The 22,416-nt window shown below is 57.1% G+C and overlaps 4 protein-coding genes and 2 non-coding genes across 14 annotated transcripts in view; 4 read left to right on the forward strand and 2 right to left on the reverse strand.

Moving 5' to 3' along the window:
- NRTN (neurturin) overlaps window positions 1-13,172 on the reverse strand; it is a 28,029-nt gene extending 14,857 nt beyond the window's left edge. Inside the window, exons 1-2 of one of the 2 annotated variants that reach the window (XM_061422517.1) lie at window positions 13,089-13,172; window positions 2,331-2,446 (exon numbers count right to left, since the gene is read on the reverse strand). The gene's annotated coding sequence lies outside the window, so the exon portion shown is untranslated. Of the gene's footprint in view, window positions 1-2,330; window positions 2,447-7,877; window positions 7,943-13,088 lie in introns of those variants that run through there. The other variant, XM_061422519.1, reaches the window with a different exon arrangement.
- On the forward strand, window positions 7,995-12,917 carry DUS3L (dihydrouridine synthase 3 like). 2 transcript variants are annotated; one of them, XM_061422508.1, is made up of 13 exons: window positions 7,995-8,092; window positions 8,803-9,091; window positions 9,349-9,861; window positions 10,221-10,262; window positions 10,404-10,556; window positions 10,764-10,880; window positions 11,050-11,115; window positions 11,193-11,303; window positions 11,552-11,648; window positions 11,797-11,872; window positions 12,236-12,424; window positions 12,515-12,643; window positions 12,765-12,917. In XM_061422508.1, exons 1-13 carry the CDS (start codon window positions 7,995-7,997, stop codon window positions 12,835-12,837), a joined length of 1,953 nt encoding a protein of 650 aa, XP_061278492.1. In that variant the 3' UTR covers window positions 12,838-12,917. The 2 variants fall into 2 exon arrangements, with proteins under 2 accessions (XP_061278492.1, XP_061278493.1); XM_061422509.1 differs by lacking the exons at window positions 12,515-12,643; window positions 12,765-12,917 and having other exon boundaries at window positions 11,451-11,648; window positions 12,236-12,324.
- Window positions 13,173-13,431: 259 nt separating the features above from the next.
- PRR22 (proline rich 22) lies at window positions 13,432-15,225 on the forward strand. Of its 2 annotated transcripts, none has more exons than XM_061422510.1 (3): window positions 13,432-13,561; window positions 13,660-13,722; window positions 14,108-15,225. In XM_061422510.1, the coding sequence occupies exons 1-3, from the start codon at window positions 13,432-13,434 to the stop codon at window positions 15,205-15,207; spliced, it is 1,293 nt and encodes a 430-aa protein (XP_061278494.1). In that variant the 3' UTR covers window positions 15,208-15,225. The 2 variants fall into 2 exon arrangements, with proteins under 2 accessions (XP_061278494.1, XP_061278496.1); XM_061422512.1 differs by having other exon boundaries at window positions 13,470-13,557.
- A 1,868-nt stretch (window positions 15,226-17,093) lies between these two features.
- Window positions 17,094-17,173, forward strand: LOC133252219 (small nucleolar RNA U2-19). Its single transcript, XR_009737844.1, has one exon. It is a non-coding gene; the product is annotated as a small nucleolar RNA U2-19 (small nucleolar RNA).
- A 150-nt stretch (window positions 17,174-17,323) lies between these two features.
- On the forward strand, window positions 17,324-17,393 carry LOC133252218 (small nucleolar RNA U2-30). Its single transcript, XR_009737842.1, has one exon. It is a non-coding gene; the product is annotated as a small nucleolar RNA U2-30 (small nucleolar RNA).
- Window positions 17,394-19,241: 1,848 nt separating this feature from the next.
- The window catches only part of CATSPERD (cation channel sperm associated auxiliary subunit delta), a 37,371-nt gene continuing 34,196 nt past the window's right edge, over window positions 19,242-22,416 (reverse strand). For all 6 annotated transcript variants that reach the window (XM_061422531.1, XM_061422526.1, XM_061422527.1 and 3 more), the window contains 2 exons: window positions 20,869-21,026; window positions 19,242-19,560 (listed from right to left, as the gene is read on the reverse strand). In XM_061422531.1, coding sequence (XP_061278515.1) covers window positions 19,323-19,560; window positions 20,869-21,026 — 396 coding nt within the window. In that variant the 3' untranslated portion in view covers window positions 19,242-19,322. The remainder of the gene's footprint in view (window positions 19,561-20,868; window positions 21,027-22,416) is intronic.

Below are 22,416 nucleotides of genomic sequence, written 5' to 3' on the forward strand. Positions count from 1 at the left end.
TTCTCCTTAGTCTGGCCTCCGAGCCAGATTCCGCGGGGGGATATCTTCCCACCCCTGGCTCCCTGCGGCGCTCCCCTGGGCACCAAGGCCCAGCGCGGCCCAACGAGCCAAACCCACCCGGCACCCTCCCCGACGGCTCCGCGTTCCCAATGCGCCCCCTAGCGGCTCCAAAGGGCTCAGGGGGCGGGGCTGGGAGGGTGGGCGGAGGCTGATCCGCCATGGCCCCGCCCCACCCCGGCCTAGTTACTGTGAAACACCCGCCCCAGAGTCCCGCCCCCTGCCCCAGCGCTCGGCTCCTGCCCTCTGGGTCCCCGCCGCCGCCTGCGTTCCTGGAGCCGGGTTCTGGTTCTCACTCCCGCGGCCTCCCGCGGCCTGATTTCTTGGTGCCTCCTCACTCTGACTCAGGCCGTCTGCATTCCCCTGATTCCAGCTGCCTGGGGTTTGTATGGCTATTAGGTCTTGAGGCCCCCACCCCCACCCCCATCACACAGGCACCCCAGCCATGGGGGTGTGGGGCGCACTGGACGCGCGAGCTGGGTGCAGCCTGGATTCTGAATTTGTCGTGGAAGGAAAAAGGGTGAGTGTGCGTCAGAGCCGGAGCCCCGCAGCTGCCCGATTCCAGTCCAGGATGCAAAGAACAGGGATCTGTGCTTGCCTCTCCGTGCCTCGGTTTCCCCGTCTGTAACACGGGATGTTAGCAGTAGATCCTGCAAGGGTTGCAGTAAGGATTGAATTGGTAAGTATGAGTAACCATGCCACTTGCTGAGCAATGTCCACGCGTCTGCCACTACTGGTGTCGTTAAGGACTCACTCTCAGCGACACACACACACACCCTGGCCGGGAGGGAAGGGTGAGGCACTGACCACCAAACCTTATTCCAGGCAGAGTCACACCCAGCGCCATGCTTGTTCTCACGCATACCCGCACACCCTTCTAGAACAGCGCCATCCCTACACACACACACACACACACACACACACACAGAGTTCCCTGTAGAGACACAGACACACGTGCTATTCACGTGCTTAGCAGCCCACTGGCCCTCAGAGCAACCCCAGCGGATCTCCACGGCACGGAGTAGGATTGCTCCTGCACACACGTGTCCACTTGGTGGATTGTTACACATACACACACGCCCTAACCCTCTGACAGTCACACGCAAGGCCGAGCATCGTGTGCCCACTCCACAGCCATGAACGCACAGGAGTCGAGGAGACTCTGTTGTCATGCGTACTCAGGCGCACACGCACACACCGTGCCGGTCCGGGAAGCACAGCCCATCTGCATACCCGTATCCAGACCAGGAGCCCACCCCCACCCCGCCAGCCATCACTAAGCTGTTACCAGCGGCCCCTTGGCCGCCTCCGCTCACGGCACACCGCCTGGACCCCCTCCCTCCCGGCCTAGGCTGGGAGCCATGGGGGCAGGGGCGTACAGACACATGGGGTGCAGGACATACACATGTGCCCACCATGTGGACGCTCGTAAAATGGTTGCCCTGGTAACAGCGACTTGAAAGACCAGGTTCTTCCTCTGGGGTGGGCAGGGGGACAGGGGCGGAGTCGAGGGGCGGGGCCCCCAGGGTGTAGGACTCATGCCCACCTTCCACCACCGTGGGGAGACTCGGTCACGCTCCCCACTTAGAAGGAGACCCCTGCACACTCAGGGACATACACATTGACCCAAACACACACGGAGGAGGCAGCCCCTGTCACACTCAGGCACCCAGAGCCCCGACCCACCTCAAGGCCGGCCCCACGTGATCACACCAGACACAGATGTGACCCCCTCTGACATCAATGCATGTCACCTCATACAACCCAGCACACTGGCCACTTTCTGTCGCCAACCACAGGCTTTGTCACCCCCTGGACAGGTGGTGACAGACACCCTGTCACACTGGCTGATTCACACAGCAGTGGGAACTGGTGCACACATGACATGCCCCCCCACCTCCGTCAAGGGAGCTGTCTGAGCCGGGCTGCCTGTGAGGCCAAGGGGATTCAGGGGTTGGTTCTATTTGCAGGAAACATGGATATTTACAATGCTTTATTTTTAAACCTTGCTTGTTCCAGACTGGGCTACTGTGGGGCGGGATGGGTGGAACCCAGCCTTGAACCTCCCACGCTAAAAGTCAGCCCGTGGCTAGGGACTGTGGTCTTTCAGTGCACGGATTGGGAGGGTGGTGAAGCTCAGTGAAGAGCAGGGGGCACTCAAAGGCATGTGACCTCTGTGACTGATTTGAGCTGGCTGGCACCAAGGTCAAGGCTGAGGCAGGGGCAGCCAGGCCCAGACACCTGCCCATCGCCACCTCCTCTCCCATGCTTACTGGGAAATTAGTTCTGCTCCTTTACTGACTCCTCCACAGCACATCTCCGCCAGGTAGCTCCAGGTGAGGCCTTCCCTTCCCCAGCGTGCTGTAAGCCCATGGGGCAGTTGTGAAACCTGAGAATCAGAGAGGTCAAGACATCAGCCCCAGGTCACACAGTACGACAGCAGCTCAACTCTGGGGCTGGATGACTACCAAACATGTAACCACTGTCCCCCACTGCTCCTCCAACCCTGTCCCTTCTGGTCAGAGGGCCCTCTGCACCCCCCACCCCCGCCCGATGGTCACTGCTTCCCAAGGGAGTGTTCTGTTCCTGGATAGAGGCTGAGGCAGAGGGTTAGGGAGGCTGGTGGCCATTGGCCAAGACGCAGAGACTTGGCTGGTAGAGAAGTTTCCATCTTAACTCCAGGAGCTGGTCCAGGCCCTGCAGCCCCATGGCTGCATTTCGGGGACCCCTCCAGGGACCAGCCCATGGAGGGTGAGGTGGCCTGGCACCTTCTGTGTTCTCTGTCCCTCCAGCCACCCCTCCAGTCAGAGCATCCTCACACACTGAGTGTTACTCCATCCCCCCCAATATGCTGGTGGCTGAGCTCGCTGTGCCTCAGTTTTCCCATTTGTGAAATGGTTCCCATGTTTCTTCAGCACAGGGTTGCTGATGCCCAGCCAAGAAGCTCCCTGAAACCAGGCTCTGGGGCTCTGGATTCATCAAAGTTATCCTCACCCTGAGCTGGACAATGCTGAGGGCAGAGAGAGGCCTCGGCTCCTACCGAGAACACAGCTGGACACCCACTCCTGGCCGAGGGTCAGAGCAAGGGCCCCAGGGACCAGGGAAGGAGCCAGCCGGACTGGCCAGGATGGGGACCCATGAGGCCTGCGGGCGGCAGGAAGGAGCAGGCTGATTCCAGGAGAGGATGATGGAAAAAGCAGGGCCGCCAGCTGTCCCTGCAGGGCCATTTGCAGCCCCAGGTCACAGGTCGAAGGCCCTGTCCCTGGGGGTCCCAGGTCGGCAATGCAGGAAAGCCATCAGGCTGGGGGGCGGGGCAGAGGGCTGGGGAGGCAAAGGGGCCTGGGCCTGGGGTTGGGGGACACCTAAGAGGTGGAGCCAGGGCTGAGAACCTTATGGCAGATCACAGACAACCCACACACACACAAAAGCCACAAATGTGTGGACATTGAGTGTGTATCCACACACACACACACGTACAATAGATACACACGCTCACAGATTCATAAATATGCACATCAAAACACAGACACCCCCCCAAAGTCAGTCATGCTCTGCAGATGTGTGTACACCCTCACTAATGCACACACACACACTCAGATGTGCACGGCAGCCCCAGATGCTAAGGCTCACAGGCACCCCACAGCACACACCTCCCAGCACCCTGGCCCTCACCACCCGCCAGTCTGGCCCTGCCTCCTTGCGTCCTTGGCCCAGGCTGCCCTAATCCTGGTCTCGTGTCCTGAAGCCAGAAGATAAGGGGCAGCTGCAGCCCCAGATAAAGGAGGCGAAAGCCGCAAATCCGGAGCGGCCCGGCGGCAGCGGGCAAAGAGCCCGGGCCACACCTGCCCTGCGCTTCCTCCCTCATCCGACCAGCCAAGAGGGACAGAGAGAGGGCAGGGGAGACAGTGGAGGGAGAGAGAGACAGAGTGGAGGCAGGGCAACCATGGGGGCTGGCAACAACAGCAGAGAGATGGAGACAGATGCAGCGAAAGATGAAGAGAGGGAGAGAGATGGAGAGCCAATATGTGGGGAAAAGAGCGAGGCAGAGAAAGGTATGAGATAGACACACTGAGAGAAGGAAATACAGAAAGAGAAGCAAAAAATGCTAAGCCAGAAACAGGAAGAATAAAAGGAAGGGACGGAGGCAGGGGGAGCCCCAGTGCCTGGGCAGAGTGCCAGCGGCACCTTCCCAGGCCCAACTCCACCCCCTCCTGAGTGCCTCAGTCTCCCTACCTGCTCGGGGGCCCCAGGGCAACCTGCCTCCCTCCTGCTTCCTCAGATCAACCAAGGTCAGGCATTTGTATGACTCAGGCCCAGTTCAGTGTTGCAGGAACATCTTTCTTGGTGTCCCCACACTCTCCAGGCTGGCACCTGGGAAGTCCTCAGCTCCTTGCCACAGCCTCAGTGAGGGTGGGACACCCCACCGGGCCAGAGGAGGTATGCCCCCAGTGCCTCAGTTTCCCTAGCTATGACAAGATACAATCACTCAGCAAGTGTTCAGGGAACCCCTACTGTGTGCCAGGCCTGGTACATGCATGCTGAAGACACAGAGGAGCCGAAGCCGACCCGATACCCACCAGTTCTGGACTTAGTTTAATGAGGGGAAGATCCTCAATGCCTCCCTTTTCTAGAGAAGATGATGCTGAGAACAGAAGAGTGAGTGGGGTACCCAAGGTGACTGGGTGTGGGAAACTGTTACTGGGAGAGGGAACCGCATATCTGAAGCCTGGGAGGTAAGACCAGCTCACGGGAATTCTGGCATTAACTTGGTACTTGAGTTCAGGGAGTGAGGAGGTGAAGAGGCATGAAGCTGGGGAAGGCAGCAGGGGCTGGACTATGCAGAAACCTTGGGGCTATAGTCTAGGACTAGGGAAGTAGGGAGCCAAGGCAGGATTGGGAGCAGGGGAGGGTCATGGTCAGATCTGGGTTTTAGAAAGAGGTGTGGGAGGCTGGGCTATTGGGGGTAGGTTGGGAGATTGAGGCCTGGAAGGGGAGTTGCCGGGAAAGGGGACAGGCTAGAAAGAGACTCTGGAGAGAAAGCAGATTGGACATGGGGACTGACAGGCTGTGGTGGGAGGAGAGGCTGATGCCCAAGGTCTCTGGCTAGGCAATGGGGCAGTCCCCAGACCTGGGACCTCTGCAAGCCATTGATTCAGGTAGAGTTGGGATGAATGTCTGTTTCCTCCACACAAGGTCAGAGACAGGAATAAAGGAGCTAATACATGAAAAGAGCTTAGAACAGAGCCCAATATACAGTAAGTGCTCAATAATTGTGCAGCTACTGGTAAATGATTAGTACTATGCCATTAAAATAATGCAATATTATAACAAAATAATAACAAGCAATTAATAATGTGTCACTTATATTAATACCCATATCATGGTTATTACGGATTCCCTGGCAGCTCAGCTGGTAAAGAATCCGCCTGCGATGCAGGAGACCCTGGTTCAATTCCTGGGTCAGGAAAATAGGGATAGGCTACCCACCCCAGTATTCTTGGGCTTCCCTAGTGGATCAGACAGTAAAGAATTCACCTGCAATGCGGGAGACCCAGGTTTGATCCCTGGGTCAGAAAGATCCCCTAGAGAAGGAAATGGCAACCCAGTCCAGTATTCTTGCCTGGAGAATCCCCATGAACGGGGGTGCCTGGCAGGCTACAGTTCACGCGGTCGCAAAGAGTTGGACATAACTGAGTGACTACGCAGAGCACAGCACATTGTTATTAATTGCCAGTCCACAATCTCCCTTTCTCTCCCTACAGGAAGGCTTTCTGGATCGCCTTACACAGAGAAGGCTCGTTGTCACAGGGCAAATCCAGGAAGCCCTAAGAAGGGTCTTCTTGAAGCCTGAGGCCCAGAGAGGGGAGTCCCATTCCTGAGGTCACCCCCTGTGGGCCTCAGTTCTCCACCTGAACAACTGTTTCCCCAGAGAGATCTGGACGCCTGTGGGATGATGTCCCGGGAAACGATGGTAGAACCTCAGAGGGCAATGGGGCGGGCACCTCAAGAAGAAGTGAGTTCCTGTCCCTGGAGGTGGGTAAGTGGGACAGAGTCTCCCAAGGACTGCTGTGGTTTCTTCCAGAGTCCCTGATTCCAAGTTTTATTTCCAGTTTGTCCTATAGAGGGCGGCAGAGGCCAGAGATGGAAGACAAGCTGCTCCCTGACCCCCATTCCATTTTCCCCCAGGTCTTAGAAAAGCTGGAGTTAAGCCTGTTGCGGCCTCAGGCAAATCCTTTCCCTCCTCTGGCCTCAGTTTGTCCCTCTGTCACTCAAGGAATTCAGTCTCTGTCTCATTTCCTTGTTCCAGGAAAGCTTTGTCAAGGTTAGCGGTAAAATGCACGGGTGGCCAAGAAATTGGTTATTGACATCCTGCACTGTGTTCACATAATTCGAGGCAAATAATAGTGATAAAGAAATAGCAAAGTTGGATCCCTGAGTCAGGAAGATCCCCTGGAGGAGGACATGGCAACCCACTCCAGTATTCTTGCCTGGAGAATCCCATGGACAGAGGAGCCTGGCAGGCTACTGTCCATAGGGTCGCAAAGCATTGGACACAACTGAAGTAGCACACAGTAGCAACAATAGTACTCTTTAATGTTTACTGACTGTTATTTATTGAGTCTATAATTTCTAAAACTGCTATTTTTATCAGCCCCATTTTTCTGATGAGGAGACTGAGGCACAAAGTTAAGGACAATGTTCTCAGTTGGTCAGCAGAAGTGCTGGGATTCCAAACTGGCAGGCTGAGTCCACAGCCCAGAGGTGCCTGTGCTGCACCAAGGCTCTTCCAGGAACAGGGAGCTTTAGGAGAGTGCAACAGGCAATGGTGGGGACTGTGGAAAATGGGGACTAGATTCTGCTCTCCTTGGGCTGTTTGTTCTCCACTTCCCTGGGATAAAATCCCCAAGCCCTCCCCAAAGCCTAGAGGGCCCTGCATGACCTTCACCTCCCTGTTCTCACCTCCTCCCTCTCTCCCCCTTGCTCACGCAGCTCCAACCACAGAGGGCTCACTGTATGTCTAACACACCAGGCAGGGTCTTGCCTCAGGGCCTTTGTACTAGCTGTTCCCTCAACCTGGAGCACTTTTCCTTCTGATATTCCTGTCTCTCTCACTCATCTCTTGCAAAACCATTAAAATGTCCCCTCAGTGAAAAAGCTTTCCCTGACCATTCTATTAAGAACCGCAACCACCAGAAATGGTTTTTCCACTTCCTCTTCCCTGCTTCATTACCGTCCAATATACAGTATACCTTACTTATGTATTATGTTGACTGTCTTCACCACTTCTATCTAAGCTCCTAAGCATAAGGATTTTTTGGTCTGTTTTATTCACTGCTGTTTTGCTGACTTCCTTGGTGGCTCAGATGGTAAAGCGTCTGTCTACAATGCGGGAGACCCGGGTTCAATCCCTGGGTTGGGAAGATCCCCTGGAAAAAGAAATGGCAATCCACTCCAGTACTTTTGCCTGGAAAATCCCATGGACAGAGGAGCCTGGTAGACTACAGTCCATGGGGTCGCAGAGTCGGACACGACTGAGCGACTTCACTTCACTTCGCTGGCGTCTAGGATAGCATGTAACACATAGGCATTCAACGAGTTACTCGTTTAAAGAACACCCCAAATAAAAGTAGTAGTGTTTTAAAATTTCATCAGGAAAACAAAATAGTTCTGTAAGCCGACTGTGGCCCGCGGGAAGCCAGTTTGAGAGCCCCAAGAGACTCACTGAACATTTCCGTTTCCCGCAAAGGGATTAGAGGTAGAAAAGGGACCCGAGGCCCCAGCCCCTCCTAGGTTCCGCCCCATTACGTCGATGCGCGTACAATTGCGTCACTTGGAGCGACCTGGGCATGCGCACTTCACCAGCAAGACCGGGGAAGACACACACGCGACCCGGAAGGCCTTTCCGCGGCACTCCAAAGCGGGCGTGAGGGGGGCCGATGGCGGAGGGAGCGGCAGTAGTTTCAGCACAGAGTGATGGTGGTGGCGACCTAGGAACCGTCGAGCCGGAACGGGGAGTGGCGCCCATCAAACCTCAGTGAGTCGCTGGGTCAGGCGCGGCCCGAGCAGTGCTTGCCGGGAGCTGGGGCAGTGGCCCAGCATTGGAAGTTCGCCGGCTCTTGTGTTTCGGCCTTCCGTCCGCTCGCAGGGTCAGCGAGCACCTGAGATCACGCACGTTGGGAACTGTCACATGCACGAAGGGAGACCACGGTGCATGCTGGGGTGGGCGGGGTCTGGGGCGGAGGCCGCAGTGCATGCTGGGGACTGTAGGCCTAGCGTATGGCGGGAATGGCGCAAGAGCACTGTTGGCCAGCCGCCGCACTTACAGGTAGGGACTTGTGTCTGAAGCTAGTACCGCGGGCATGCTGGGTCTTGGGGTCGGGGGGGGGGGGGTGGCTGAAAGGCATGCTGGGAAATGTGGTGGCAGCGGACCCATTGCAGAGCACGCTGGGACTTGTAGTTTCTTGTAGCCTAAGGTCGCCAGGGATGTTCACATCTTATATTTGTACTTAATTCAGTTCTCCAGTCTGGGCACTGGGGACTCAGGAACAAAACAGATCCTCCCTGCGGCCTTGAAGTGTTCCTCGGCTGGCAGCTGGCTAGTTCTAAGTAGGGAGTACCCCATCAACAGAGGCATGTAAACAGGGGCAAGTGTTCTCAGCCCCTTTCTCTAGCGTTCATGAATCTGAGCTCAAGGCAGGATACTTCTTTTACAAGCCCTCCTTTCTTCTGCCTCTCTGCTGGCAGATACCTCACCACCAAGGAGCAGTTCCACGAATTCTTGGAAGCCAAAGGGCAGGAGAAGCCCAGCCAGGAATCCGAGGCTGTAGACCCTGCTGGCAATGACCTGGCTGAGCCTGAGGCCAAGCGGATCCGACTGGAGGACGGGCAGACAGAGGACGGCCAGGCAGAGGAGGCAGCTGAACCTGGGGAGCAGCTTCAGGCTCAGAAGAGGGCCCGGGGCCAGAACAAGTGCCGGCCTCACGTGAAGCCCACCCACTATGATAAGAACAAGCTCTGCCCCTCTCTGGTCCAGGTGTGCGTCACTGTTACCGAACGTCCCAGATGCCTTGAGTGTGAGCCTGTCTGCCCCCTGTTCAGTCTTCATGACGTTATGATGTATCGTTATTGTTCCCATCTTCCAGGTGAAGAAACTGAGGCTTGGTGAGGTTTCTGCCTTGTCTGAGGACACACAGCCAGGAGGGGAGGGATCTGAGTTTCAGACCTAGGCTGCCCGACTGCCTTCATCAAGGTCTCTCTGTCCTCCCTCATTGCCTCTCTGTTTCCTTGCAGGAATCAGCTGCTAGGTGTTTCTATGGCGACCGCTGCCGCTTCCTGCATGATGTGGGCCACTACCTCGAGACCAAGCCTGCTGACCTTGGCCCCAGCTGTGTGCTCTTCGAAACCTTCGGCAGGTGCCCCTATGGTGTGACCTGCCGCTTTGCCGGGGCGCATCTGGGGCCTGAGGGCCAGAATCTGGTGAGGGAGGGGTTGGTCCAGGCCCCGCCTGTCCGCAACGGCCTGGACAAGGCCCTGCAGCAGCAGCTGCGAAAAAGGAAGATCCACTTCAAGCGTGCAGAGCAGGCTCTGCGCCAGCTGAGCAGGGGCCCGCTGCCAGGCCCCACCCCCGAAGCCACTGTCCCCGAGGGCAGGGAGGCCGAGGGTGCCCCAGGGCAGGACAACTGTGACATCCAGCTGGCCCCCCAGGAACCGGACACCGTTGGCCTTCCCAGTGGCCCTTTAAGGACCTGCGGACCCCTGACAGATGAGGATGTAGTCAGGTTGAGGCCCCATGAGAAGCGGCGGGTATGTGTCATGGGCCCCCTCTGAGGACACTAGCAGCGTCGGGGGCAGACAGAGCTGGACACACTCCCAGCTCCAGAGAGTCCGGGCTCTAACAGAAGTGGGCAGTGGAAAAGGCTTCCTAGAAGGGAGGGCATTGGGACTGGGGCTTTGATGGTTGAGTAGAAGCTCTCTAGCAGAGAAAAGCATGGAGAAAAGAACTTTCCTCTTGGAGGGATTAGGTGACCTGTGCAGAGGTGTGGAGGTGAAAAGGAACCAGACTTACTGGGGCAGGACAAAGCCTGTGGGAAGGCTTGAGGCTTGAGAGGCCTTGAAAGTCAGATTCGTGGGTGGAAATTCAGTGTGCTTTTCTTCCCTTTCAGCTGGACATCAGTGGCAAGCTGTACCTGGCCCCACTCACTACGGTAGGACCCACAGCGGGGTGGGCAGGTGCTGGCAATGTGCTCATCACAGCAGTACCCACTGCTCCCCCTGCCCTGGGGCTTGGGTCCGTGTCTGGGGTCCTAGCCTGCCATGCCCTTACGTGTACATTCCACTGTCCCCAGTGTGGCAACCTGCCCTTCCGCCGGATCTGTAAGCGCTTCGGGGCAGACGTGACCTGCGGGGAGATGGCTGTGTGCACCAACCTGCTGCAGGGCCAGACGTCTGAGTGGGCCCTGCTCAAACGCCACCCCTGCGAGGATATCTTTGGTGTCCAGGTTGGTGGCGCCCCGAGGAAGGGAAGGAGGAGGGGCTCTTGGCTGCCACGTGTCAGGTGCAGGGTCAGGCTCTCCTGGATCACCTCCCAGACCCCCTGCCTCAGCTACTGGCCACGTGCCAGCCTGACGCACCTGGAGGAGCTGATAGCCTCGGCACGGGGCCAGGCAGGACAGCCCCTCACTCTCTGCCCACCCACCCGGCCACAGCTTGAGGGTGCCTTTCCTGACACCATGACCAAATGTGCCGAGCTGCTGAACCGCACCATCGAGGTGGATTTCGTGGACATCAATGTCGGCTGCCCCATTGACCTCGTGTTCAAGAAGGTACCCAACATTCAGCTGAGTGGGTGAGGGTGGAGTTGCTCGGAATCTGTGGGGGCCTCTGTGCCTTGCTTTCTGCATCCGGACAAGGAAGGCAGTGGTAGGGTGGGAGCTGGCATCAGGCCCAGCCAGGGCCCGGCCTTCCTGAGCTCCAGCCACCTGTCTCTCCCAGGGCGGGGGCTGTGCCCTCATGAACCGCTTGGCCAAGTTCCAGCAGATCGTCCGTGGTATGAACCAGGTACTGCTCAAGATGACCACCCAGAGCCCTCACCGACCGACCCCAGGCCCTGCTGCCGACCACTCCCATTCCCACAGGTGCTGGACGTGCCGCTGACCGTGAAGCTCCGCACGGGCGTCCAGGAGCGTGTGAATCTGGCTCACCGGCTGTTGCCCGATCTGCGGGACTGGGGGGCAACTCTGGTCACGGTGGGTCTTGGGGCGCAGTGGGCGTCAGGGCCCCGAGGCACTTCCCTTTCTAACTATCCCTCCCTCCCGTCTCCTCTCTCCTGGTCTCTGGCTCGCCCTCCATCTCTTGTCTCCGTCTGTCCGTCTCTCTGTCTCTCTCTCTCTCAGTCCGTCTCTCCCGGGTTCTCTGGGTCTCTTTCTCTCTCTCTCTATGGTCCTCTGCTTCCCCGGCCCCTCCTTCCCTCCCCACACGGCCGCCTCTCCTCCAGCTCCATGGCCGCTCGCGGGAGCAGCGCTACACCAAGCTGGCCGACTGGCAGTACATCGAGCAGTGCGTGGCAGCAGCCCGCCCCATGCCCCTTTTCGGTGGGTCCCCACAGGTCACACACCCAGGCCCACCCCTCACCAGGGCCCCTCCCTGCCCCGATGGGGGGCTCCCGGCTGGCGAGAACTCCTCATGCCCTGGCACCCCTGCCCGACGTGGCTCCCTGAGACCCCGGCCTCTGTCCCTCAGGGAATGGAGACGTCTTGTCCTACGAAGATGCCAACCGGGCCCTGCAGACTGGTGTCGCGGGGGTCATGATCGCGCGGTGCGTGTGCCTCAGGCTGCAGCTGTGGTCTTAGTGTCATAGCGTGGAACTCTCAGGCTTTTTTTTTTTTTTTTTTTAATTTGGCTGTGTCGGGTCTTAATTGCAGCATGTGGGACCTTTGATCTTTATTATAGGATGTGGGATTTTTAGTTGGAGCATGTTGGGTGTAGTTCCCTGACTAGGGATGAAACCCAGATCCCCTGCATTGGGAGCATGGAGTCTTAGCCACTGGGCCACAAGGAAAGTCCCAAATTTTCTGGCTTTGAGCGTTGTGTGAGTGTGGCTGGGAGGCCGGGGACCGTGGTGTTGGGGGCCGGGGTTTCCCCAGTGGCCCACTGACCGCTGCCTGCCGCCCACCTCCAGTGGCGCCCTGCTCAAGCCATGGCTGTTCACGGAGATCAAGGAGCAGAGGCACTGGGACATCTCGTCGTCCGAGCGCCTGGACATCTTGCGGGACTTCACGCATTACGGCCTGGAGCACTGGGGCTCGGACACACAGGGCGTCGAGAAGACGCGCCGCTTCCTCCTTGAGTGGCTCTCCTTCCTGTGCAGGTGGGATGGGGCGGCGGGGCGGTGGGGTGGGCCAGGCACAGTGTGTGGGGAGCCCCAGCCCAACCTCATTCCCGCCACCCTCGCCCACAGGTATGTGCCCGTGGGCCTGCTGGAGCGGCTCCCGCAGCGGATCAACGAGCGGCCGCCCTACTACCTGGGCCGCGACTACCTGGAAACGCTCATGGCCAGCCCGAAGGCAGCCGACTGGATTCGCATCAGGTGCCCAGGAACTGAGGCCCTGGGGGACAGGGGGATAGACGATCTGGTGGGTCTGGGGTGAGCTGGACTGGGGGCTGCCCCACACCAGGCCTGACCCCGGCTGCCTGCCTCCCTCCCACAGTGAGATGCTGCTGGGACCTGTCCCGCCCAACTTCGTCTTCCTGCCCAAGCACAAGGCCAATGCCTACAAGTAGCCACAGGGGCCGGAGGGGCATCTGAGTACCCAGAGAGCCCCCTAAAGCATGAGAAGACAATAAATTTTATTCTTCTAAAACTCAGGCCTTTCTGTGACCCTAATGCTGCCCTTGGCCCTCTGCCATCCCCACCCCCAGCCCCGCCTCACCCCTTCACTCATTCACCAGCCCTGTGCTGGCCACTGCTGGTTCCCAAAAGGCCTTGACAACAAAGAAGCCATCAGAGCCCATGAGATGGGGCCTCATCCTACCTGAGTGTGGATCAGGGTGGGCTGCCTGGAGGAAGGGGCCTCAGAGCTGACGGGCAAGCCATGCTGGCAGAGGTGGAAGGCAGCAGACCTCACCCAAGGTCCACCATGCCCTCTGTGATGCCCGTCTCTGGCTCCCTTGGTTTCCTGGTCTACCCCTGCCCACTCCCCACTCCGCCATTACCCGGAACCTCGACTGGTGGGCGGGCCACAGCCTGGAACCCGCTGCCCGGAGTAACCGGACAAACAGAACTCCACAGGACTCTGAGCCTGTTCTCTGGGTGGGCCACCTGTGCTCCCCACCTGCTGCCCTCCTGGCCCGCCTAGGTCAGGCCCCCGCCTCCCTATGCAGCACCCCAAACCCTTCTACGCACCCACAGCTCCCCAAGAAGGCTTCAGTCCCCAGGGCCTGGATGCCACTGATGGGCTGGATAGCCAGCCCACTCCTGCCTGCACAGAGCCTCTGTCCGCTGTGGGTATGAGTCGGTGGCGGGGGGCGTGGCCATGGGGGCAGGGACTGGGGCTCTGTCTGCCAACCTCAGGACCCCACCTGCCTGCCTGCTTTTGTCCACAGGTTCCTCCAACCTGTACCACCCCCCAACCCCGGAGAAGGAGGTGTTCCCAACCCCTCCAGCAGGTACTGGCCTCCCGCCAACCCTTGAGGACTGGGGAGTGGGCGGGGCCATCCCGTCCCCACCCCTAACCCTAGATGGCTTCCCACTTCAAAGCAAGGCCAGTGTCCCTCATTCCCTCGAGGGGGCCTTGACAGTAAGGCAGGCCTATGACTCTTGTCCCTCAGTCAGTCCCCAAAGCCAGGTCTGTGTCTCCAGTCTCCCATCCCCCCGATGAGCCCCCAAAGCACATCCTGGGTCCCCAGACTGGTAGATAAACCCCCAGAGGCAAAGCCTATGTCCTCATCCCCCAAATGGACCCCAGGGTTGGTCCGTGTCCTGTGTCCCCCTGATGTGCCCCCCAGGCAGGTCCCAGGACCATCCCTCTGAGGGCCACCCTCCTGGCCACAGGTTTCCAGATGGCGCCCTGCGGGTGCTTCTTTGACCCCCGCATCTACCGAATTGAGTGGGCTGCCACCGACTTCGGCCAGTCATCCCTGTACAAGCTGGTGGCCGTGGGCGATGGGGGGCCAGCTGGGGCCCCCACCTCGCCAGGCACTTACCTCCTGGAGCCCCAGCACTACCTCAAGGCCCCGGTGCCACCCCCACCGCCCCCACCATACCCCCACTACCAGCCACCGCCCCCTGGGGGCCCCCAGTACCTCCTGCCGTACTTCCCGCCTGAGGGGCCGGGGCCCGAGACCGTGGGCTTCATGGGGGACGGGGGGCCACCCGCCTTCGTGGAGCTGCCCCGGCCCTTGATCAAGGAGCGCCTGGCGCCACCACCACCCCCCAAGGAGAGCAAGCTGCCCCCGCTGCTCATCACGCTGCCCGCCGAGACCGCACTGCCCCCAGGCACCTATAGCCACCTCAAGGGCCGCCTGAGCCAACTGCACGGGCCCGGGGAGCCCTTGACCTTCCCAGTCAAGGAGCCGCCCCCCAGCCCGCTGTACCCACCGGTCCCCACTGAACCCAAGGCAGCCGATGCCGAGGTGGCCCCACTGGGGGCGGGCGAGGCCAGGACCCCGGAGGTGGCCCGGGCCTTCGCGCTGCCCGAGAAGGTGCTGCTGGAGGATGCAATGAAGCTCTTCGACTGCCTGCCGAGCAGTGCCGAGCCCGAAGGGGCCCCACGCAAGCCCCTGGGGCCTGGGCCAGCCCTGCCCGACAGCGGGGGCGGCGGTGACGACTCCTCTGGTGACATCCGCTCGCTGCACCTGCCAGACGAGCTGCTGTCCTTCGACTACAGCGTGCCCGAGATCCTGGACACTGTCTCCAACGTGGACTACTTCTTCAACTTTAAGGCACTGGACGAGGAGCCGCTGCCCCGTCCGGGGCCCCCTGCCACCAACACCACAGCCTCTGCCCCCAGGGCCGAGCCCCCTGGCAAGAGGAAGGCGGGCAGTTCCACCACCAAGAAAGGGCGGCAGGGCAGCAAGGGCAAGCAGGCCACGGGTCCCACGACTGCTGCCTCCTCAGGGCCCCGGCAGGACCTGGGAGCCACCCCCCATTAAAGCGGATTTGACCTCTCAGTGCTGTGTCCGCCCAGTGGCATCAGGGCCATCCCCACATCCTCCCTGTTGTACAGTGGGCCCCAGGCCACGGGGTGAGGCCCTGCAGAACCCCGAGGGTGCTGGACTTTACAGAGCAGAGTGGGGGAGCCCTAGATTCAGATTTGGGATTCTAAATCTAGCCATAGAGAATCCACATCAGCCGGCACTTTGGAGAGGTGGGAACTGCAAGAATTTCACTTCTGTGTTTGGGAAAGTCAGGGCTGCCCAGAGATGAGCAGGGACTGGCCTGGAGACACAGCAAATGCGGGAGTTAGGGAGTGGCCTGCATATCCCCGACCATCCCTCTGAAGCACACTATGGGTAGGAGGGGGGAAGGCCTTAGAGAGGCCTGCGGGCTGGGCTCAGCCTCTACCTACCTGGCAGGGCAGGTGTCACCAATGGTGAAGGGGCAGGCCCCCACCCATGTTCATGCAGACAGCTGGGGTGTGGAGGTAGGTGCTGGTTGGAGGAGCGGCACCTGAGGCCTGAGGGTGGGGGCTGGGCAGGGATGCAGGAGATGGTGCCCGCCTGGTACACGGGTGGCTGAGAACAGGCCCGCATGTGATGGGGTGTGCAGAGTGCACCTGCAGCCCAGGTGAGGCCCGAGGCCTGGGTGGGCGTGCCTGTTCCAAGATGGGCAGGGGGCTGCGTCCCCTCATTGGACCCAGCTGCGCGTGGCAGGCACGGGGAGCCTGGGATTTCAGTTCTCACACCTGTTCCCTCCTGCCTGGGCTCCTCCCGCTGCATCTACATGGCTCCCACCCCTGTGGGTCTCAGGCCAGGTTCTCTTCAGCCCTTCCCACTGGAGAGTCTGGAGCAGCTGCTGTCCATACCCTCCCCTGAAATACTCAAGGTGACCCTGAAGGGGGTGACGTGCAAGGAGGTAAGGAGAGTTGGGGGCTTCCCTAGTGGCTCAGTGGTAAAGAATCTACCTGTCAATGCAGAAAACAAGTATTTGACCCTGGGTCGGCAAGATCCCCTAGAGACGGAAATGGCAACCCACTCCTGTATTCTTGTCTGGAGAATCCCATGGACAGAGGAGGGTGGCGGGCTACAGTCCACGGGGTTCCAAAAGAGTCAGACACGACTTAGCAAGAAAACAAACAAGGAGAGATGGAGCACACCTCTGGAGTGGGCCAGCCCTGCCTGCTTCCCTCCCCTGCAGGAGTAAGGGTCCAGGTTCAGGGCTGCGTCTCAGGGGCTTTCACACTTGGACTCTGCTGGGAAGCTGGGGGGCTTGACTGGGATCCAGGAGATGTCAGGGTGGGGGATGCCATGTGCTGGCACCACATCTCAAGCCTACAGGGCTCGTCTCCCTGAAGCCTGTTTCAAGGCTCAGGGAGGCGGGGGCAGCCCTAAGTCTGCACCTGCACTTACTGACTCTCCTCTGAATGGGACATGGGCCGAGAGAAGCCAGGAGCTCACTTCCCTCACCTCCCTTGGAGCCCTTCTCCCTGCAGCCGTGTTAACGGGTGTTTTTGAGACGCACATGAAGTGCCCCCAGTGACGGGGAGCCCCTGGCAAACAAGGTGGATGCAAGGGGAGGAGCTTGGTTTTCTGTAAGATTAATGTGGACTGAGGATCGTGAAGCATGGCATCCCATCTCATGACCCCCCCCATCAGGCCTGGAGGGTGGATGGGACAGAGCAACTCAGCCCCTGATGGTGGGACAAAATGACTAGCTTGAACCTGGGCCCATGTCAGTGAAAATACCGAGTCCTAACCACTGGACTGCAAGGGAAGTCCCCGTATTAGGCAATTTAAATGACCATGGCATGGAGGGGGTGCTTCCCTGGGAGTAGTTAAGACTCCAAGCTTCTTCTCTGAGATCTGCTCTTACTGAAGTGGATCAGTGATGAAAGTAGCCAAATCTGAGCATCAGAAGACCACCCAGTGTATCTGATGCATGATCTCTGTAGTTCTGAGAAGCAAAAGAATAATTTAAAATAAGGGGTATGAAGGGGTGTGTGTGTGTGTGTGTGTGTGTGTGTGTAGGTGACTGGATAATTAAGGGGCTTATTGGTGGGTAAGTGAGAGTTGGTTGTGGGTGTGCTTGTATGAAAGGCTGATCAGTTCTGACCAATGATGAAGATTTTACTTCAGAACTTTATATAACTATGAAGGTTTCTACACTTGATCTGAGCTCAGAAAAAAAAAAAAAAAAAAAAAGACTTCAAGCTTCCACTGCAGGGGGCATGGGTTTGATCCCTGGTCAGGTGACTATTAGGGCTTCCCTGGTAGGGCAGCTGGTAAAGAATCCACCTGCAATGCAGGAGATCCCGGTTCGATTCCTGGGTCAGGAAAATGACCTGGAGAAAGAATAGGCTACCCACTCCAGTATTCATGGGCTTCCCTGGTGGTTCAGACAGTAAAGAATCTGCCTGCAATGTGGGAGACCTGGGGTCGACCCCTGGGTTGAGAAGATCCCCTGGAGGAGGGCATGGCAACCCACTCCAGTATTCTTGCCTGGAGAATCCAGGACAGAGGAGCCTGGCGGGCTATAGTCTATGAGGTGGCAGAGAGTCACACATGACTGATCAACTAAGCACAGCACACACCACAGGGAACTGTTAATAAGATCCCACAGGCCTCCAGCCATGGCCCAAAACAAACAGAAAGCAAGTAAATGACCATGGGATGTGTTCTTTTAACCTAAGAGTGATCAAAAAAGTTACAGAGAAAATTTTCAGTAGAATGAGACGGTGTCCTGCACCATCTGGAATTTGAAGGATGTGTGGGAGAGGGAAGCCCGCTGAACGGAGGGACAGACTGATTCAACATACATATACATCTATGTGTACAGTGCATATGTACATGTGTACATGCCCATATATGTATCCACGTGTGCACATTTATATGCTTGTATGTGTGTACTTGTAGATAGGTGTGTTATTTATATCTATGTTCACATGTATTTATCCATACATGTACACATGTGTAATTGTATTATACATATACACTTGTGTGACACATCACCCACATATATATGCATGTGTTTACATGAATGTGTATCATACATGTACACACATGTATGTATATTGCAGATATACATCACACACGTGTGCACTGTCCACACAATATCCACACATATACAATATGCATGCACACACATGCACATTATCTACACACATGTATGTGAATGCCTTGCTGCTGCTGCTACTGCTAAGTCGTTCAGTTGTGTCCAACTCTGTGCAACCCCATAGACGGCAGCCAACCAGGCTCCCCATCCCTGGGATTCTCCAGGCAAAAACACTGGAGTGGGTTGCCATTTCCTTCTCCAATGCATAGAAGTGAAAACTGAAAGTGAAGTTGCTCAGTCGTGTCTGACTCTTTGCGACCCCATGGACTGCAGCCCACCAGGCTCCTCCATCCATGGGATTTTCCAGGCAAGAGTCCTGGAGTGGGTGCCATTGCCTTCTCTGATGTGTATGCCTTACCCATGCTATGTACATGTGTGTACATCTCTCTGCATATATATATGCACACCATCTGTACCTATACGTATGCCTAACCCATGTACATATAAAGTATGTACTATGCTTCCAAATCTTATTCATGGACATCCCACAAGTCTACGTGTGTTCATTTGTATATACGTCAGGGTTTATCAACAGAGATGGACTCTCGGGTCTCATCCTTCTCTAACAGAACTTATCATGTGTCTGATATATCTCAGGGGCTGGCAGATGAGCGCACCACATGCCTGGGTGAGCTCATTTCTCCAAGCTCCTGTTCACTAGTTTTTTTTTTTTTTTTGGCCATGCTGAATGGCTTGTGGGATCTTAGTTCCCAAACCAGGGATCAAACCCCTGCAGCGTGAAGTCCCAACCACTGGACCAGCAGGAAGTCCCCACCAAGCTCCTGTTCACTAGGACTTGGGCTGTCCCCCTTATCCTTATATCCTTACACATGTAGGTGCTATAGTTAAGAGGGACTCTGATGCCAGGATGTCCAGGGAGGCTGATGGGTGTAGAAAAACCACAAAACGCGAGTGATACATGCTGCCACCAGCTATTTTCATAAACCCTTTACAACAACTCTGCCCTCTCCCTGGCATTCCCACCCTCCACAGGTGCTCAGCACCTGCCCCAGAGACATGCACAAGACTTCCTGCATCTTTGGTACAGTCTGACCCAGAAGCCGTTCCCCTCGAGGCCCTGCTCGGTGTGCAGCAGCTGGGGGATCATGTAAGCCAGCCAAACGGACAGCAAGGTGGCCGCCGTGAGCAGGACAATGGTGATCTCCGGCGGGAAGATGGACAGTGGGAAGGCCCCGTAGACGTAGACGCTGAAGGTGGTCTCCAGGCGACAGTAGCTGCGAGGGGTGGGTGGGTGGAGTCTGTGGGGCACCGCCTTCAGGGGCCCCGCCCTTCACCCCAGCAAGCTTTTTTGTTTTGGCAGCTCTGCTCAGCTCGTGGGATCTTAATTCTCCAACCAGGGATTGAACCCGGGCCCTCCGCCGTGAAAGCAAGGAACCCTAACCACTGGACTGCCAGGGAATTCCCCAGCAAAGATTTTAAAACCCACAGGAATGACAGCTGGGCCTGGAATGGTTACTCGGGACACTGAGTTCCATTCATACCCACTTCTCTCTCCTCTGATCTGTCATCCTCTTTGTATTTTGCAGAGGTCACATTTTTCCCCAGGGCCCCTGTGGTCCCCTGCTCTTGGGACAAGGGGTCTCCCCTCCATGCCCAGGCTATCTTGGGGGTGGGGCAGAAGAGGCCAAGAAACTGTTCATCACATAGAGGGGGTGTGACGGGGGCCACAGCATCCCTGAAGTGGGGGTAGCAGGATGGAGGGAAGGGCACCCAGGAAAGGGGACCCAGGGGGCGAGTAGCCAGGGAAACTGCAGGAGGCAGGTGGGGGGAGGGGAGGGGCTGAGGCTCCCAGGCAGGCCCCTTCCCCCCACTGGGTGCCCCCAGGGTTTCCCCAGCCTTCCACCCCTGACGTCCCAGAGGTGGTCTGGTCTGGGGCCCCTAGGGAAGGCAGGGTCCCCCCAAGCTTTTGAGGGTGGCTTTTGTGTCCATCTGGAGGGGAAATGTGATGGGGGAAAGAATGCCGCCCACGTTCCCCCTCCCAGTGGGAGATGCTCACGATTTGATCCAGCACAGTGGTGAATATTAATACTACTCAGCTCTTAGGGTAGAGGTGGGGTGCCTGGGAGGCCAGGCCCATAACCTGTGTCAGTTTCCGTGGCATTAATACTCTGGCCAGTGCTGATTTCAAGTTACCAGTGGGAAGTCCGCCGGCTTGCAGACTCCCTGAATATCTGAGGGTTAGTGCTTGGGAGCCTGTCTGTGCCCACCAGTGAGACATAGCCATGGGGGTGACTCTGATTCCACAGGGTAGGGATAGGGGTGCTGCTGGGCATTGTTATTCCCCTTAGGGCCTGCCGTGGTCTCTGAATAAAGATTTACTTAGCCAGTGAACAAATGCCATCCACGACTTAAAGTATCACTCTTCCCGGGGATGGTCTGAGCTGTTGGGGGATTCAGGTTTATCCAGGACCTGCCTAAGGGTGGCAGAAAGTGGGCCCCACACACGTGTGGGACCTGCCCTGGAAGCGCCAGCTGTCTCCCCAGAGGCCCCCGGTGCACAGTGACTCCCCTCATCCACTCACCTGTAGGATGGATCCACGATAGAAATGAAGAAGATGTAGATGCCATTTCTTTGGTCGAAAACAACCTTGTTCTCTGTTTGGCCTCCCAAGATCTGATATGGGACGTCAGGCCATCTCAAGGGTTCATGGTAGTTGGGGTCATGGCAGCTCATGTAATTCTGGGGAGGACGACAAAGGTGTGCTCGCTGGCCCTGGGGGTTGGGGAGGACTGTGGAAGCCCTCCGACACACCCCATGGCACACTGCCATCCGCCAGCATCTGTGGCTGTGAATCTAGGGCCAGGTGCCCGCTGGGCAGGCCAGCCAATTTGTGAGTGTGGATCCGTCTTCCAGCCCTCCTCCTTCCTGGTCTGCCCAAGCTTGAGGTGGGCTGCAGGCATAGTAACTCCTCTCCCCAGGGTCCCTTGCAGCTCTGAGTCTGAGGGTGAGTCTGATACATGTGCTCTTGGTGTTTGTTATGAGCTGGGTTGAATTCCTCCCCAAATCATATGGGGAAGTTCTAACCCTCAGGGCCTTGGGCAGTGTCCTTATTTGGAGATAAGGTCTTTTAAAAAATTAATTTGTTTATCTATTAATTTTTGGCTATGCTGGGTCTTCGTTGCCCCTTGGGCTTTTCTCTAGTTTAGGAGAGCAGGGGCTACTCTTTAATTGCGGTACAAGGGCTTCTCATTGTAGTGGCCTCTCTTGTTGTGAAACTTGGGCTCTAGAGCGCACAGGCTTCAGTAGGTCTAGCTCGTGGGCTCAGTAGTTGCAGCTCCTGGGCTTTAGAGCACAGGTTTAGTAGCCGTGGGACGCACGGGCAGAGCAACTAAACCCGCACGTGGCAACCACTGAAGTCCATGTGCCCTAGAACCCATGTTCTGTAACAAAAGACGCCACTGTGATGAGAAGCCCATGCACTGAATGTGTGAATCCCCAACCCCATTCATGTTGATGCACCATCCCCTAGTGGGATAGTATTTGGAGGTGGGGCATTGGAAAGAGATTTGATGAGGTCCTGAGGGTAAGGCCCCTATAAAGGGATTATTTCTTTTGTAAGAATTGACACCAGAGAACTAAAGCAAGGTCTCAAAGAGATACTTGCACTCCTGAGTTCACAGCAGCACCATTCACAATAGCCAAAAGGTGGAAGCAAACCAAATGTCCATGGACAGATGATGGATAAACAAAGTGCGGCTCATACACACTAATAGAGTATTGTAGGAGTTTCTGACACCCTCTACAACATGGATGAACTGTGAGGACGTGATGCTCAGTGAAATAAGCCAGACACACAAGGTCAAATACCATCTGATCCCACCCATGTGAGACCCCCTAGAGGAGTCAGATCCTTAGAGACAGGAGGTAGATAGTGAGGGTCAGGTGCCAGGGCGAGGGGACAGGAGTCAGTGTTTCATAGGGACAGAGTTTCAGTTTGGGAAGAAGAGAAAGTTCTGGAGATGATGGTGGGGATGGTTGCAGGACAATGTGAATGCGCTTAATGCCACTGAGCTGTGCACTTAAAAATATTTAAAATGGTCAATTTTATGTTATGTATAAGTAAGTGTTA

Source organism: Bos javanicus, chromosome 7 (assembly GCF_032452875.1).
Source record: "Bos javanicus breed banteng chromosome 7, ARS-OSU_banteng_1.0, whole genome shotgun sequence".
Classification (NCBI taxonomy): Eukaryota; Metazoa; Chordata; class Mammalia; order Artiodactyla; family Bovidae; genus Bos; species Bos javanicus.